This window comes from Neoarius graeffei, chromosome 6 (assembly GCF_027579695.1).
Source record: "Neoarius graeffei isolate fNeoGra1 chromosome 6, fNeoGra1.pri, whole genome shotgun sequence".
Lineage (NCBI taxonomy): Eukaryota > Metazoa > Chordata > Actinopteri > Siluriformes > Ariidae > Neoarius > Neoarius graeffei.
In genome coordinates, this window is record NC_083574.1 from 40,654,680 (window position 1) to 40,673,185 (window position 18,506).

The 18,506-nt window shown below is 43.6% G+C and overlaps 1 protein-coding gene across 3 annotated transcripts in view; it reads right to left on the reverse strand.

Moving 5' to 3' along the window:
• Nucleotides 1-18,506, reverse strand: part of meak7 (MTOR associated protein, eak-7 homolog) — a 46,869-nt gene that overhangs the window by 18,011 nt on the left and 10,352 nt on the right. For all 3 annotated transcript variants that reach the window (XM_060922908.1, XM_060922907.1, XM_060922906.1), the window contains exons 4-7: nt 16,580-16,724; nt 15,517-15,915; nt 15,278-15,396; nt 10,840-11,022 (exon numbers count right to left, since the gene is read on the reverse strand). In XM_060922908.1, coding sequence (XP_060778891.1) covers nt 10,840-11,022; nt 15,278-15,396; nt 15,517-15,915; nt 16,580-16,724 — 846 coding nt within the window. The remainder of the gene's footprint in view (nt 1-10,839; nt 11,023-15,277; nt 15,397-15,516; nt 15,916-16,579; nt 16,725-18,506) is intronic.

Sequence of the window (18,506 nt, forward strand, 5' to 3'; positions counted from 1 at the left end):
TATACAAAACATCTGACAAAATCATTTCCACTTAGAATGTAAATAAACCAGCAAAATGACAGTAACAATTTGTGAAAAATGCAATAATAATAACAATAATAATAATTCTTGGAAAAAAATATACACGTTCTTACCATCAAATACTTTTATTCCATATTTTGTTGCTTTTTTTTTGTATTTTTTGTGGTTTTGTTTTCGAGTAGAGTTTTTATTTCATCCTCTGTTGGTTCAGCAACACGCTCCGCCATTTTGTTTTTCTCTACTCACGGTATATGAGCTGATATCCTAGTAGTAGAGTAGCCAATCAGAGCGTGCGATTGCTCATATCCAGTGAATGTGGATCGAATAATAACAGAGTGTATTAATATAAACCTACAATTTGTGTTATAGCCATCAGTGTCAGAGCTGCTGTTATAGAAAATTAATCAACACCATCTTACCCATTAGTTTAGAGAATTCAACAGTGCTGTAGTACAGGGTGTTTAAAAAAAACTGATATAATTTCACAATCTAATAACTTTGCCAGTTCTCGTTCAACTGACCTCAAATTTTAACAGCATGTGTGGAAACGGGTCAAAATTTTATGTTTAATGTTTATTTTTTAAAGGTACAGAAATACCATTCGCTGGAAAAGAAAAGGCGTTGGGTGTGTTAGAGTACGCTCGAACAAGACTGCGCAGCGTGTATTTATGAGAGAATTCTCTAAAAATGCACCAACTGCAATGCAGATTTGGACACGGCACAAAAAGTTCAAAGAGGAAGGCTGTGTGTGTCTCAGGCGGCGCACATATTGAAAATTTGTGAAATCGTTCATGGAATCCACATACCTCTGAATTTCTCATTCAAATTTTGAGGAACAAATCTTATATTGCTCAACATTAAGCCTGTCCAGTTTCATTTGCCTGGACTATGTAGTTTCTGGGATATTTACATCTCAAATAATATCAATTTTTTTTTAAAACACTCTGTACAGTGTTTTGCAAAAGTATTCATCTCCCTTGGCGTTTGCCCTGTTTTGTCGCATTACAAGCTGGAATTAAAATGGATTTTTGGAGCGTTAGCACCATTTGATTTACACAACGTTCCTACAACTTTAAAGGTGCACATTGCTGTTTTATTGAGACACAAACAACAACAACAAAAAAGTGTGCATAGGTATTCACCCCCTTTCGTATGAAACCCCTAAATAAGAGCTGCTCCAACCAATTCACTTCATAAGTCACATAATTACTAGTTGATTAAGATCCACCTGTGTGCTATTAAAGTGTCAGATGATGTCTGTATAAATCACCTTGTTCTGGAAGGACCCTGACTCTGCAACACGACTAAGCAAGCAACATGAAAACCAAGGAGCCTCCAAACAGGTCAGACACAAAGTTGTGGAGAAGTATAGATCAGGGTTGGGTTATAAAAAATATCCCAAACTTTGAATATCCCACAGAGCACCATTACATCCATTATAGCAAAATGGAAAGAATATGGCACCACTACAAACCTGACAAGAGAAGATGCAACAAAGACACCAAAGATAACACTGAAGGAGCTGCAAAGATCCACAGTGGAGATGGGAGTATCTGTCTATAGGACCACTTTAAGCTGTACACTCCACAGAGCGGGGCTTTATGGAAGAGTGGCCAGAAAAAAAGTCATTGCTGAAGAAAACACGTTTGGAGTTTGCCCAACAGCATGTGGCAGACTCCCCAAACACATGGAAGAAGATTCTCTGGTCAAATGAGACAAAAATGGAACTTTTTGGCCATCATGGGAAATGCCATGTGTGGTGCAAACCCATCACCCTGAGAACACCATTCCTACAGTGAAGCATGGTGGTGGCAGCATCATGCTGTGGGGATGTTTTTCAGCTGCAGCAACAGGAAAGCTGGTCAGGACTGAAGGAAAGATGGATGGCACTAAATACAGGGTAATTCTGGAGAAAACCCTGTTTGAGTCAGCCAGAGGTTTGAGACTGGGACGAAGGTTCATATTCCAGCAGGACAATGACCCTAAACATACTGCTAAAGCTGCACTGGAGTGGTTTAAAGGGAAACATTTAAATGTCTTGGAATGGCCTAGTCAAAGCCCAGACCTCAATCCAATTGAGAATCTGTGGCATAACTTCAAGATTGCTGTACACCAACGCAACCCATCTAACTTGAAGGAGTTGGATCAGTTTTGCCTTGAGGAATGGGCAAAAATCCCAGTGGCTACATGTGCTAAGCTAATCGAGACATATCCCAAGAGACTTGCAGCTGTAATTGCAGCAAAAGGTGGCTCTACAGCATGTTGACTTTTGGGGGTGAATACCTGTACCCGCTCCAGATTTCTGTTTTTTCATCTTAATTATTGTTTGTGTCACAATAAAACAACAATTATCACCTTTAAAGTGGTAGGCATGTTGTGTAAACAGGGATGAGAATGAAAAATATTTAAAAAGTCTGAAAAAAGACGGGGGTTTGGGGGCCGCAGGCACCCAGCAGGGCCCAGGGGGCGGGAGCTAATGATTTTTAGCACTTTTTTTTTTACCCCAAAACCATTAATTTTATCAGCAAAAAGTTGCAATTTATTTGGAAATAAATTCCCCTTCTTGGTGGACTACCAGGTGAAAATGATTAATATGGTACAAGAGACTTGTTTTTAATCAATTCACATTTGATGATTTAAAAAAAAAATCAATGCACCTTTTAATATAAACGAGCTCTACAGTATTATATTTCTGCATTTTTGCTATTCATGTCTTTGAATACTCTAATCCTTTAAAATGAAGTGCAAACCAGAAAAAAAGTTCTATCATAATTCTCTTCAGCTTTCTTCTGATGTTATCATGGTAGCAGGAGGTCTTGCATATTAAGCAGGCAACATTCAACATCACTTATCACTTCCCTTTCGACTGTTGTGTGTGGACTAACTAGGTTTTAACAGGATGTTGTGTAATGTAATACAGATACCATATAGTCAATTTGAAGATCAAGACAGTGATTTTGAATTAAAGAACAGGCATGTACAATTGGCATTACATATTGGAAATTTTTTTAAAAATCAAAAACTATAAGTTCATCTCGGCCTAAAAAACCTGGGCAGACGCTCCCGTGCGGCACATGCCAGCAATCTCCCCCCGTCCCCCTATGAAATGAGCAATAAGTACGAGAGTTATACATGGTATCATACCTAAAATTTTATCAGAAATATAGATATGATGCTACTCGTATGATTCTCCCCAACATGCTACATTAGATAAGCTAACCCCATTTATAAAAGATACACACTTGTATATGACGTGTATTTGAGATATATATGGTGGTGTAGTGGTGAGTGCTGTCGCCTCACAGCAAGAAGGTCCGGGTTCGAGCCCCGTGGCCGGCGAGGGCCTTTCTGTGCGGAGTTTGCATGTTCTCCCCGTGTCCGCGTGGGTTTCCTCCGGGTGCTCCGGTTTCCCCCACAGTCCAAAGACATGCAGGTTAGGTTAACTGGTGACTCTAAATTGACCGTAGGTATGAATGTGAGTGTGAATGGTTGTCTGTGTCTATTGCCGCTTTTCCACTACAAACGCGGCTGAGCCGTGCCGTGCCGAGTCGAGCTGAGTCGGGCTGAGCGGGGCTGTTGGAGTTGCATTTCGACTACAACCGCGCTGAACCGTGCTGGCTGGAAGTGGGTGACCACATTGGGTGGAGTTAGCGAAAGTGGGTGGACGTCATGTGATGTCGTTAAGCAGCGCAAACAGTGACATCAGTGACAGTGGCGGAACAAGTCAGAGCCGGGCCGGGGGCGGGGCAAATGACCGGACCCTTTATTAAAGCTTATCATAACATCATTTTAGGCTACAAAATGTCCGCAACCGCGGTGTTTACCAATTTCAACACTACCGGGTGCAACTATGTTATTTAGTACATCAAGTCCTTCAAACGAACATGTAACTCAGAAACAAAAAACATTAGGATACTGTACATGGCTCATAATAAAACATCAATAGCCTATACTGCGCACATTATTTGAAGGGCATACGAATGAGCGCTCAGAGTGGTGGCAGGAAGAGTCAGAAATAAAAGGAGGGCGGTGCAAACCTTACTGAATGCACTGTGTTTACCAATTTCAACACTACGGGGTGCAACGAGCATGTAACTCAGAAACAAAAAAACATTCGGCGACATACTGTACATGGCTCATAATAAAACATCAATAGCCTACTGCGCGCATTATCTGAAGGGCATACGACGAGCCTTGCGCGCCGCGAACTCGTCCACGATGCTCTGTATGTCACTGATTCAGTGAGCTTTTAAGCGGTAGTCTCACGACCCGAATAGTAAACAATAAACATGGAGGACATGGAGTCGTTAGTGTTGCTGGTCTTGGTGCTGTGGCTTGACAACGCCAACAGATACTGGCAAGAGCGTATAGATGAGGCGAGGCGCATAAGGCTTCAGAAATTCTCGTAATTCTTCTTCTTCCGGGTTTACGGTGTTTACAGATCCCAGCGCGCTCGCGGGGCGTGTGTGGGCATGTGAGGACACTCCTCCTCACCAATCAGTGCACAGGGGAGTGTCTGCTCACGCCCCCAGCCTCAGTCAGCACGGTTTGGCTCGCTTCAGCCCTACCCCAAAACGGTGCGAGTTTTAGGGGCTAAGCAGGGCTGAAACGAGCTGAGTCGTGCTGGTTTTTGGTAGTCGAAACGCGAGCCGTGTCGGGCCGAAGTGAGCTGAAGCGAGCTGAAGTGAGCTGAAAAAGGGTAGTGGAAAAGGGCCATATGTGTCAGCCCTGTGATGACCTGGCAACTTGTCCAGGGTGTACCCCGCCTTTCGCCCGTAGTCAGCTGGGATAGGCTCCAGCTTGCCTGCGACCCTGTAGAACAGGATAAAGCGACTAGAGATGATGAGATGAGATATATATACACACACACACACACACACACACACACACACCATGGCATTGATTCGGGGATAGATTAGGGATAAAATTAGCTCATGTTTTAAGTCGTTCAAATTCTGTAAAGCTGCTTTGCGACAATGTTTATTGTTAAAAGCGCTACAAATAAACTTGACTTGACTCGTGCGATATACATTATAAATATAATGAATCATTGAACAGGCAAAATAATTTTCGACCTACTTTTGTGTTTTTTGGTGTATATGTGAAGTTTGATAGTCCTTGCCCCTCTACTAGCGCAGTTTATCATGTCAGAACACAATGAGCAAAGTACTTTTCCTGGGACGTCTATTTTTCCGTATGTGATCACCGAGCTTCGTTGTGACAGTCTGCTTGTCGATCTCGACATTCAGTGTTCTTTCTAACCAAGCCCATCGAAAACAGTTCTTTATTCCTGCACCTTTATCAATCTCCCTCGCTCGATCCTCTTCTTTCTTATCTAGGACTTTTGCCATTGTCGATATGCTAAAATATCCCGCCTGAATACGTGTCTTTCTGATGTTACCAATGCGTATCGTCAAACAGTGTGTTCCGGTCGGTGAACGGCGATTGCAAGCCACGCGTGGAGAGCATGCGTACTTGTGTTTATACACTGCACGCGATGGGATTTCCTGAAAATTCTACTGCAAATAAGTCGAACAACGTGGCAAAAGTGAATGTTAATTACGACATGTCGAAAGACTCGAGTGTGTTAACCCGGAGCCCACCAACAGGCCTAGACATTAAGCATTTACCACTGGTGGCCCAGTGGGCCAGTGGAATTGAAAAGTTACTGGCCCAAATGGAAAATGTGGTGTCCCGAAAAAATGCGTGCGGTACCCGCATTCAGGCCACCACATTTCATACAGTTCATAATACACTATGTCATTGATTTTTGGCTGGAAAAGTAGACTTTAGGGGTACATGTTGTTGCCGACCGCAGTGAGGCTGAACATTTTTGCAGAATATCCCCAAGCCACATCATTGTAGGAGGCAATAATCTCCAATCTCCGTACAAAGTAGTGTCACTTTTTCATGACCCCCCCATAAATTCATAGCCCCCTCCCCCATAAATAATGACCGCCCCCTAAAATTAAAAAGAACCTTCTCAAGATTATCACAACTTATATTTTGATTTTGTACCTGAAAACAGTACTGACAAAAGACAGTAACTCAGTCCAAATTACCAGCAATGGACTCAAAAACAGTCAAATCAAACTGAAATAAATATATAAAATGTTTTTGCTTCTGAAAATGTGCACTGCACTGAAATAGCAATAAAGTCAATTTAAGGTTTATAGTTTAGTGCAATAGCTTTCCTCTTCCACACTCTCATCTAAAATGCCAGGGCTCTACGTTAACTTTTGAAACCGCTTGTCCTGTCGGGCAAGTTGAAAGGAAATTTACTTGTCCGATTGTGAAGTTGACTTAAATATATTACGTTCATTATGTCTTCTTCTTTAAATCAAAATAATTAGTTTTCTTTTGTTTCAGACATGTAAAAGCTTTTTACCTTTACCTGACCTGTTTCGACGGTGTAACTTCCGTCTTCATCAGAGGGTCACCCGGATGTTGGTGTGTGACGTGCCTTTATAATCAGCTGATGTTACGGAGGCGTGACCTCCCTGTCAATATTGACAGGTCGGTCACGCCTCCCGCTGTCAGTGTTGCCCCCTCAGGACGGCGCTCCAGGTGTGGGAGAGCATGTATGCCCCCTCATCCCTGTTTATTGTTCTTGGGCTACGCTTTCTGATTTCTATTGACTCCTTGATCCAACGGTGGTATCTGTTGTTCTCTTGCTGTATGATCTGAGCATTGTCCCAATCTCTCTCTCTCTCTCTCTATATATATATTATATATATATATATATATATATATATATATATATATATGGGGCGGCACGGTGGTGTAGTGGTTAGCGCTGTCGCCTCACAGCAAGAAGGTCCGGGTTCGAGCCCCGGGGCCGGCGAGGGCCTTTCTGTGCGGAGTTTGCATGTTCTCCCCGTGTCCGCGTGGGTTTCCTCTGGGTGCTCCGGTTTCCCCCACAGTCCAAAGACATGCAGGTTAGGTTAACTGGTGACTCTAAATTGAGCGTAGGTGTGAATGTGAGTGTGAATGGTTGTCTGTGTCTATGTGTCAGCCCTGCGATGACCTGGCGACTTGTCCAGGGTGTACCCCGCCTTTCGCCCGTAGTCAGCTGGGATAGGCTCCAGCTTGCCTGCGACCCTGTAGAAGGATAAAGCGGCTAGAGATAATGAGATGAGATGAGATATATATAACATAAAATTCACGCACGAAGAGGAAACAGAAAAATCAATAGCATTTTTGGACATAAAAATTCATCATACAGACGACGGATACATCAAAATAACAATCTACAAAAAACCGACACACACTGATCAATATCTGCTCTGGACGTCCGAACACCCCATCGCACACAAACTGTCAGTTGTCAGAACACTCTACGAACGTGCATCAATCATAACCGATCCCACAGAACGCGCAACAGAAGAACAACACATACGGCAAGCTCTGATCACGTCAATATCCACCATGGGCCACACACAAAGGCGCACAACAAGTGAAAACAAAAGAAAAGACACAGAAAAAAGGAAGAAAACAGACAACCCAAAAACAGGAAAGTAAAGCAGTAGTGACTCTACCGTATGTCAGAGGAGTCACAGAACAAATCCAAAGAGCCATGAAAAAACGCAACATACAAACACCCGTGAAACCACACACCAAACTACGACAGCTACTAGTTCACCCTAAGGACAAAATCAACCAACACAATAAATGTAATGTCATATATGAAATACCATGCCTGTCATGCAATAAAACCTACATTGGGGAGACAGGAAGGAGTTTTAGTACACGGAAAAAGGAACATAAAAAGGAATGTGAAAAAGAAACAGAACAGAGACAAACAAGAGCAATAAAAGAAAAAGCTATGCAAGAGAACCTGAAATCAGCAATAACGGACCACTGCAGAAGGGAAAATCATATAATGGATTGGGACAATGCTCAGATCATACAGCAAGAGAACAACAGATACCACCGTTGGATCAAGAAATCAGAAAGCGTAGCCCAAGAACAATAAACAGGGATGAGGGGGCATACATGCTCTCCCACACCTGGAGCGCCGTCCTGAGGGGGCAACACTGACAGCGGGAGGCGTGACCGACCTGTCAATATTGACAGGGAGGTCACGCCTCCGTAACATCAGCTGATTATAAAGGCACGTCACACACCAACATCCGGGTGACCCTCTGATGAAGACGGAAGTTACACCGTCGAAACAGGTCAGGTAAAGGTAAAAAGCTTTTATATATGTCTGAAACAAAAGAAAACTAATTATTTTGATGTGAAGTTGACTTGTCCGAAGAAATATTTGAGGGAAAAAAAAAAAAAAAAAACACAAACTATTTGTAACCCAATCTTTATGGCATTTGTTTCCGAATTCACAACATATGCATAATATCAATGAATCAAAAGTAATCAATACTTGATATACTGAGGCAAAAGTTCAAAAATATAGTAAAACAGACCGATTGATACCATAATTCACCAATTATTATGCTGAAGTTCAGAAGCAATATATCCCAATAGAGTAGAAATTATGAACATAAAATTAAGAACAAAATAACTATACTATGAGATCCAGAAACACTAACCATTATATATACACAGATCAGTACTCTGCAGTTCAGTAACAAATATCACAAAAAGTAATCTCATCTCATCTCATTATCTCTAGCCGCTTTATCCTTCTACAGGGTCGCAGGCAAGCTGGAGCCTATCCCAGCTGACTACGGGCGAAAGGCGGGGTACACCCTGGACAAGTCGCCAGGTCATCACAGGGCTGACACATAGACACAGACAACCATTCACACTCACATTCACACCTACGCTCAATTTAGAGTCACCAGTTAACCTAACCTGCATGTCTTTGGACTGTGGGGGAAACCGGAGCACCCGGAGGAAACCCACGCGGACACGGGGAGAACATGCAAACTCCACACAGAAAGGCCCTCGCCGGCCCCGGGGCTCGAACCCAGGACCTTCTTGCTGTGAGGCGACAGCGCTAACCACTACACCACCGTGCCGCCCACAAAAAGTAATATTATCATAAAATTTATGACTTGAGATATCACTAGTTTGGACAAGAGAAACAAATAACAATGCTACAAGTAAAAACAACTGATAACAATTGATTAATACTGTAAATCACTGATTATTATACACTGAAATCTAGTTATCAAATGACAAGATAATATATTTTATGAAAACCTCCACACCTCTATTGACTCTCAGATGAATGGATACAAAAAGTTTCTATTCATCTTCATCTATCAACCCTTGAGTTCTGCTCCATCAATTGGACTCCATCAATCATTAACTTATTTTGAGAAATTGAAAACCAGAAATTATTATATATTTTTTTCATTTTTAAATTATTAATTTTGAATATATATCCTCCACTGATTAATTGTTGTTGTCTAATTATTCAGTGTGGCTCCTGTATGGTATTTAATGGTCAAAAAAAGATAATTTCAAATAATCCATAATTTATATCTAAATTATAGAGCCCTGTTTCAAATTCCTAAACTCCCATTACTAATTAGTTAATTAATACAGCCGGTAACCTAATTAGCAGCCATTTGACAGCTTGGTATTTCATAGATAACTTTCCCCACTCCTACCTCACTCCCTGTCAATCCACACGCATGCAGGCGCACATTCCAAGCCCAGCACACCCAGCCACACACGCTCGGCTATATAATGAACACCATCGACAACAATTCAAAGATTTGGAAATTACCACATACTCAACGTAAATATACAGTTGAATAATGATCCCGCCAACAGAAATGTCAACAAATCCACGTGTATGACACGATTAAAACCAATCATACACGACCGTTTACTTTTCAGCTCAAATACACGAAGCGGTATTGGCCGGTTTCGCAAGTGGAATATTGCACATGCGCACATCGCTCTTTCCGAATAGAAACATCCGGCGATTCATCAAAACAATATGTCGAGTGAGATGCTTCGGAAATCATGTGAATAAACTGATAAATTTGATATGTAACCCGAATATCGGCGTATTTTGGCACTTGCCTGATCGGACAAGTAACTGAGACGATGAACTTGTCTGACATAAAGTCTCACTTGTCCCGGACAAGCAGACAACCGTTAATGTTGAGCCCTGAATGCGTGCACATCCTGCTGCCATGGTGTCACCAAGTGTGTCCCGATGGTCATCTGAGACTTTGGTAAACTCAGCCCTTCTCTCCTCGATCTGGCGCGCGACCAAAATGACGCTTCCGAACAGCGCCGAACATCTCCGACGATGCACGAAGACGACACACTCCTGCCGCGGAGCGGGACATAAACAAAGACGGCGGACCTCGTATCGAAAAGGTGGATTTTACAAACAATTTCTTCACAATTCTGGGTAAAATATGAGTAATAAAATTTAATTTGTATCGAAAACATACTGGCCCGCCCGGGCCACTGTTTGGCCAAATTTAGTGGCCCGAACTGGCCCGAAAGACGTAAAAAACACCGGCGGGCCATCGGGCAAGTGCTAATGTCGAGCCCTGCACCAAGAATCAAGACGTTATAAGGTGACCACAGATCGTTAACCATACCCCCCCCCTGAAAATTTCTCAACGGATTTACATCGATCTCAAAAACGATCATTTTGGTCTGAAAAAGTCGGAAATCCGCCAATCGGCGGAAAATTCTCATCCCTGTGTAAATCAAATGGTGCCAACCCCCCAAAAAATCCATTTTAATACCAGCTTGTAATGTGACAAAACAGGACAAACACTAAGGGGGATGAATACTTTTGCAAGGCACTGTATAAGGATAAAAAATTGTGACAGGCAAAATTTGTAATCATAATGAAAATATTAGTCACAGCACATCACTGACCTGTTCTTGTTCCTCAGGGGGGACACCGACTCCCCACACCTCTACCGTGTCCACTGTGAAGTCTTCATCCCCTGAGAGTTGAGGGCTACCGTACGTAGTACAGCGTGGACGAGCCCGACTGTGACCACGGCCAAAATCGCTGTCCAGCCACAAACCAAAGTATCCATGCTGTCCACCCATACCCTAAAATCAGGCAGCAACAAACAGCACTGCTGTTAAAGGTACAGTTAAGGATGCCAAACCCCCAAAACATATAGTACTGTGCAAAAGTCTTCGGCACCCTATTATTTTTTTTTAGTATAAACTGTTATAGATTTCTATTTTATGACTTGTACATTATCGAGTCAGTACAAAAACATTTTAGATTCCAAACGTTCGTTTTCCAGCACAAAATTAAACGTTACAGGGGAAAAAAAAAAGTTTGTATCTGAGCAGTGTATTACATAAAAGAACACTTTTCAGATTAAAAAAAAAGAAAACGTAATGAAGGCGACTGGGTTTTGGTGCAAAATGAAGAAGCGAGTGTGACAGTCAAAGTGTCCAGAAGAACTGCGGCTGGTTCTGTAAGATGCTCAGTAAAACCTACAGCTCATTTCCTTATAAAACTGCACTCGTACCGGAGACTACTGTTTTGTTTTTTTTAAAGCAAAGGGTCGTCTCACACCAAATACTGACTTTGTATCATTTATTATGGCTGACTGCTGTTTATAGTAGTTTTTTAATGTTGAAACATTTAATTCCCTTATTTTTAAGCCAGGGGCGGCACGGTGGTGTAGTGGTTAGCACTGTCGCCTCACAGCAAGAAGGTCCGGGTTCGAGCCCCGTGGCCGGCGAGGGCCTTTCTGTGTGGAGTTTGCATGTTCTCCCCGTGTCCACGTGGGTTTCCTCCGGGTGCTCCGGTTTCCCCCACAGTCCAAAGACATGCAGGTTAGGTTAACTGGTGACTCTAAATTGACCGTAGGTGTGAATGTGAGTGTGAATGGTTGTCTGTGTCTATGTGTCAGCCCTGTGATGACCTGGCGACTTGTCCAGGGTGTACCCCGCCTTTCGCCCGTAGTCAGCTGGGATAGGCTCCAGCTTGCCTGCGACCCTGTAGAAGGATAAAGCGGCTAGAGATAATGAGATGAGATGAGATTTTTAAGCCATTTTTGGTCGACAGCATTTCTTTACATGTGCCTAAGGCTTTTGCACTGCACTGTACGCCGAGGCTAGAACTCCTGAATCTGAGTGCAAGAGAAGCACCCACGTGCAATGAACCGGTGCTACAGGTGCTCTAGCCCCTGCCCCTTTTCTGTTTGCTGTCCAAAGTGCCCTTTTCATAGGGACTGTTTTGTTGGGTTTTTTTTTTTTAATATTTGTAAAAGATAAGTTAGCTCCAACATCAATATTTTCTACAATTTGACAATAATATACTAATGCCGCTTTTCCACTACAAACGCGGCTGAGTTGGGCTGAGCCGTGCCATGCTGAGTCGAGCTGAGTGGGGCTGTTGGAGTTGCATTTCGACTACAACCGCGCTGAACCGTGCTGGCTGGAAGTGGGTGGACACATTGGGTGGAGTTAGCGAAAGTGGGTGGACGTTACGTGATGTCGTTAAGCAGCGCAAACAGTGACATCAGTGAGCTTTTAAGCGGTAGTCTCACGACCCGGATAGTAAACAATAAACATGGAGGACATGGAGTCGTTAGTGTTGCTGGTCTTGGTTCTGTGGCTTGTTGTCACCGACAACGCCAACAGATACTGGCAAGAGCGTATAGATGAGGCGAGGCACATAAGGCTTCATAATTCTCGTAATTCTCCTTCTTCCGGGTTTGCGGTGTTTACAGATCCCAGCGTGCTCGCGGGGCGTGTGTGGGCATGTGAGGACACTCCTCCTCACCAATCAGTGCACAGGGGAGTGTCTGCTCACGCCCCCAGCCTCACTCGGCACGGTTTGGCTCGCTTCAGCCCTACTCCAAAACCGTGCGAGTTTTAGGGGCTGAGCAGGGCTGAAGCGAGCTGAGTCGTGCTGTTCTTTGGTAGTCGAAACACGAGCCGTGTCGGGCTGAAGTGAGCTGAAGTGAGCTGAATAAGGGTAGTGGAAAAGGGCCATAAGTAACTTTAAAAACGCACAATGGAATTCAACACGATATCACTTTAGATCCATGCATATATTTGAAATTTATGATATTGTATGTAACGCACACACATCTTGAAACATCGATAAAGGACATTTATTGTCAAACTCAAGAATTAATTCACAATAAAAAAATTCAAAGTGACAGCTGGTCCATGTTCGGACCGTCATGCTGGAGATTCTGGGTCTGTGTCGTCCAGGGGTCTCAGCAGCAGTGACTGAGGGTGTCAGGAATCTGTCACGGAGGTGAGCTAGCCTGATGTGCTGATCCTGAACTGGTGTCGTGACTCGAGGCTGACCAGGGCGTGGACGATCCCTGGTGCTCCCTGTCTGTCTGTAACGCTGACTCAAACGGGAAATGGTCGAATGATGAACACCGAAGTGCCGGGCGACCTCTGTCTGTGTACTTCCGGCACGCAACATCCCGATGGCCTGTTCACGTTGATTTTGGCTTAGGCGTGGCATCTTCAATAATGACAATTTTCCCATCATTTCCCCCGGGTATTTATAGGCAAGATTGTGTGTGTACAGTGTATGCAAAATTTGTTTGAAAATTAAAGCCTGTCCATGTCATTGACTACCCAAGTCATATTGTATGTTATTGAGTACAACTCCCTTAAATTCTGATTTGAGCACAGATTTGGAACTTATTCGGGCGGAATTTTCCATTGTGATATATTTCTTTTCTTCTTGAGATAAACTCAGCACGAATTCAGCAAGTTTTATCAATGCGCGTTTTTAAAGTTACTTAGTGTATATGAAATTATAGATTTATAAAATAACGTTTTTCTATGTAAATGCGGGCATCAATCCGTGACGTCATGCATTCAGTGAGCCTCCGTGCAGAAAGCGCATGCAGGCGGTTGACAGTGGGAGACGGTGCGAGGAACGGCATGGTAAGGTCACACTGAAAGTCTCCTTTCATTTCTTATCTGAACATGCAATACTGTGCAGCTTAGAACGCAACAGTAAATGCGTAGGGTTGTTTATCATTTAATGAAGCCGCCTAGGCTATATTTAAACCGTTTGGCTCCATCCATTTCATTAACGTGGCAGATTCGGAAACTTTAGTTTGAACTACATGGGAAGTGTTGAGTGCTTTGCAACACCTCACTGAACAAAACAACTGGCAAACACGGAAAAGTCCAGAAGAAGCACTAGCATCTGTCAGGAAGCTTTGTGAGTTTTATGAGATTGAGGAAGAGGAGAAATTAAAGTCTTTCACTCCTCCTACTCTTGCCTCCCCAGTGTAGCATCCATGCTTTCTGTGCTCAAGGAGAACAATGCCGACTTGGTTTTTCCAGAGCTGGCTGGGCTGCTGAAAATATATGGAACACTACCTGTGTCAACTGCAACGGTAGAACGTTCCTTTTCAAAGTTAAAGCTAGTGAAGACAAAACTCCGCAGCCTTTGTCATGAAGAAAGGCAGTCAGACCTTCTTCTGCTGGCAATTGAGAAAGATATCCATATTGAATACAGTGTTGTCATAGACATTTTCAAGAACATGGCAAACCGAGGGCGGCACGGTGGTGTAGTGGTTAGCGCTGTCGCCTCACAGCAAGAAGGTCCTGGGTTCGAGCCCCGGGGCCGGCGAGGGCCTTTCTGTGCGGAGTTTGCATGTTCTCCCCGTGTCCGCGTGGGTTTCCTCCGGGTGCTCCGGTTTCCCCCACAGTCCAAAGACATGCAGGTTAGGTTAACTGGTGACTCTAAATTGAGCGTAGGTGTGAATGTGAGTGTGAATGGTTGTCTGTGTCTATGTGTCAGCCCTGTGATGACCTGGCGACTTGTCCAGGGTGTACCCCGCCTTTCGCCCGTAGTCAGCTGGGATAGGCTCCAGCTTGCCTGCGACCCTGTAGAAGGATAAAGCGGCTAGAGATAATGAATGAATGAATGAATGGCAAACCGAAGACTGCTGCTTTGAAGAATACTGCAGCATTTAGATGGATCTCACTCTCTCACACACACACACAATGTTCAGTTGCAATTGAAATTTAGTTTTGAATAAAGTTAACTTGTGTGAAAAATTTGTTCCAAGTGCCCTTTTTTGAACGTTGAGCCCCTGCCCCTCCAAAGGTCTTTGCACGGCTCTGAAGAGGAGGAGCTTCGGAATCCACAGGCGATATGATTGACAGGTGAAGAAAGATGTCTCTATGTCCCGATTGGTTGTATGTTCCACATGGGGTGCTACAGAGACGAATTTTTCCTCCAAGTAAACATTTTGGTTTTGTTTCAAGTTACTGGAGAAGAACTTTAAAAGGTTGCTGACCACACATATTAGAGCCATTATGGAGCTGGACAATACAAAGGGAAGTATAGTCTCACCAGACCATTGGGCATGGTTTGCTGGCCCTGGTTCAGATACATGTAGTGCTTGTTATAACCGGTACAAGTGAACACTCGCATAGATGGAGACACAGAAAACAGGAAGCACCTGGAATCACCTAGAAATAAAGGAAACGAGAATGCATTGATAATCATGAAAAAGCATAACCTGGAACAGCCATGCAGTCAGAGTACTTCAGAAAACAAACAGTCAGTATGAGGCTCTTCATGTCACTCACCCTGAAACTGAGGTTTGGTCTCCCAGCTTTGAGAAGCAAAGCCTCCAAATACGTGGCTTTTGGTGTCCTTCACCAGTAACACAGTGGAGCCCCGGTTTTTACAATTCCCAACCAAGCGGGTAAAGCTTTCACCGTGTACGCTAGTGGAAAACAACAGCCTCCAGGGGGTAGCGTGTCCTGCAGGCAGCTGAGAGGTCAGGAACATGAGAAGTGGTATATCCAGCAAGCAGTGCAGCTCGGTCCAGGGAGCGTCTCGGCAAGGGGGCAGCAGAGTGGGAGGTGGACGCGAGGTCAATCCAACATCAAGACCCTCACCGATCAAAAGCTCCAGGAATGCGGATACACCCGAGACTCGAAATAGCCAGTCCTCGAGACAAGCAACATCACACATGTTCTGATCTACAGGAAAAAAAAAAAAAGGGGAATCAATCAGATCACATTTATTAAACAAAACATTCACATTTATTTTATAAAAAGGTATTATCCTAGGTAAAACCTGTCTAAAATACTAAAAACACAGCCAACAGAAAATTCTTTAATTTTATTTAAATGTAGATACCAGCTATAAATTTTTTTTAAACTCTTCCTACTGTTTAGTCAATGTAAATATTTGTGTACAATTTAATCTCATCTCATCTCATTATCTCTAGCCGCTTTATCCTGTTCTACAGGGTCGCAGGCAAGCTGGAGCCCATCCCAGCTGACCACGGGCGAAAGGCGGGGCACACCCCGGACAAGTCGCCAGGTCATCACAGGGCTGACACATAGACACAGACAACCATTCACACTCACATTCACACCTACGCTCAATTTAGAGTCACCAGTTAACCTAACCTGCATGTCTTTGGACTGTGGGGGAAACCGGCGCACCCGGAGGAAACCCACGCGGACACGGGGAGAACATGCAAACTCCACACAGAAAGGCCCTCGCCGGCCACGGGGCTCGAACCCAGGACCTTCTTGCTGTGAGGCGACAGCGCTAACCACTACACCACCGTGCCGCCTGTACAATTTAATGAAAGATTTAAATACAAGTCAAATCATTTCAAGTGCTCTCACTAACCTGAGGTTTTTAACTCTGAGCTCAACTGCTCAGCCAAAAGCTTCACCCCCTGAGTATTGTGGCCCATCCGATCTGGTCTCCAGCCTTGCAAGCATCTCTTGTGTGAGAGAATCTGAACTACAGTGGAAACCAGGTCTTCTAGAAACTGTAGATAAAATGTCAATTAGAAAATCACAAATGTCTCTGCAAAAACCTGCCAAAATAATATAAGATAGCCTTTTATTATCCCACGAGGAGAAATTTACATTGTTACAGTAGCAAAATATATAAAGAGAAAAAGATAAGGCAGTGAAGGAGTAGTGCAAAAGTATACAAGAAATAAACTACAAATTTAGAGATTAAAAAAATTAACAAATTTGCATAAATTAACAGGTTTGCAGATATGTTATTTACCAGCTGGGAGGTCCATATCGTGAAATACCGTGACCGAGGTCTTGAAAGTACTGAGCGAGGCCTTCTGGGCCGAGGTCAGTATTCAAGGCCGAGGTCACGGTATTTCACCATACGGACCGACCTTAAGCTGGTAAATAATATATTTATTTTTTTCTTTACCAAATTCTAACAGAAAACGAGAGCGCCCGAAAGGGAAAACCGAGCCGAGCCGCCATTTTGAATCCTCATTCACAGCTGTAATGCAAATGGCTTCCTCCTCGGTATACAAGTGCACTTCCATGGCAGGAAAAAAACTACATTTTGCCACCTATGTAGTCCCCTATTTATACAAATAGGAGTCATTCAGGATTCAGCCATGTTTTTGCTCTGCGTTAGCAACAGCTACAGGTTTTTAGCTTTCTCCTGAAATATTTTTTATTTCTTCTTCCTCAGGGTAGTAAAACCAGCTTTCGCTGTGAACACTGTCGTTATTGCTATCCATGCTGTAAAATTAATGCTATTCTCCTGAGAAATGCGAAAATAAATGTTATCAAAAACTGCTACTATGTTTGTTGTTGTTGTGAACGAGCGAGTCGCCAGAGGTCCGTAACCGGGGTCCATAATGCCTCGGTCACAATCGGCCGTACGTGCTCCTACAGCCGGTCTACGTGCAAAAAACGCAAGAAACGCACGGAGGGCACGTGCGTGTGACGTGCTGATTTTCGAGCCGTAGACTGGCCGCAGAGGTTCTTTGTCATGTCAAACAAACTCTACGGGTGCTTACGTTTTTTTCAGGTTGCAAGACAAACTTACGGCCAACGTGCGTCTTTCTCCACAAACAAAAAAACGCAGCGATTTGGGAAACGTCAAAAATCGCACGGCCAAAAAATCGTACGTCCGGTTGTGACCTAGGCTTAACTGGGGTCCGTACCGTAAGATACTGACCTGCTCACCAGCCAATCAGAGCGCAGGATTTGATGGAAACCGGACCGGGAAAAAATAAATACACTTAACAAGTGTATTACTAAGGTGGTATTGCACGTGTAAATATTGCACAGGTATTATTACCAGTATTACCCAGGTAGTATTGCACAAGTAAGTAGATATATTGCACAAGAGCCATTTTAACCATGTGTAGCTAGCAGATATTAATAAAATGTTAATATAATGTTTTATTAATATTTGTAACATTATATCACAATCATTATTAAGAAATGTATAGCTTATCTATTTGAATTTTTCACAAAACAACAGAATGTGCTTTTTGATTTTTGCACGGTGGTGTAGTGGTTAGCGCTGTCGCCTCACAGCAAGAAGGTCCGGGTTCGAGCCCAGCGGCCGGCGAGGGCCTTCCTGTGTGGAGTTTGCATGTTCTCCCCGTGTCTGCGTGGGTTTCCTCCAGGTGCTCCGGTTTCCCCCACAGTCCAAAGACATGCGGTTAGGTTAATATGGGACGGCCTTGGGCTGAGGTGCCCTTGAGCGAGGCACCTGACTCCCAACTGCTCCCCGGGCGCTGTTAGCATGGCTGCCCACTGCTCTGGGCATGTGTGTGTTC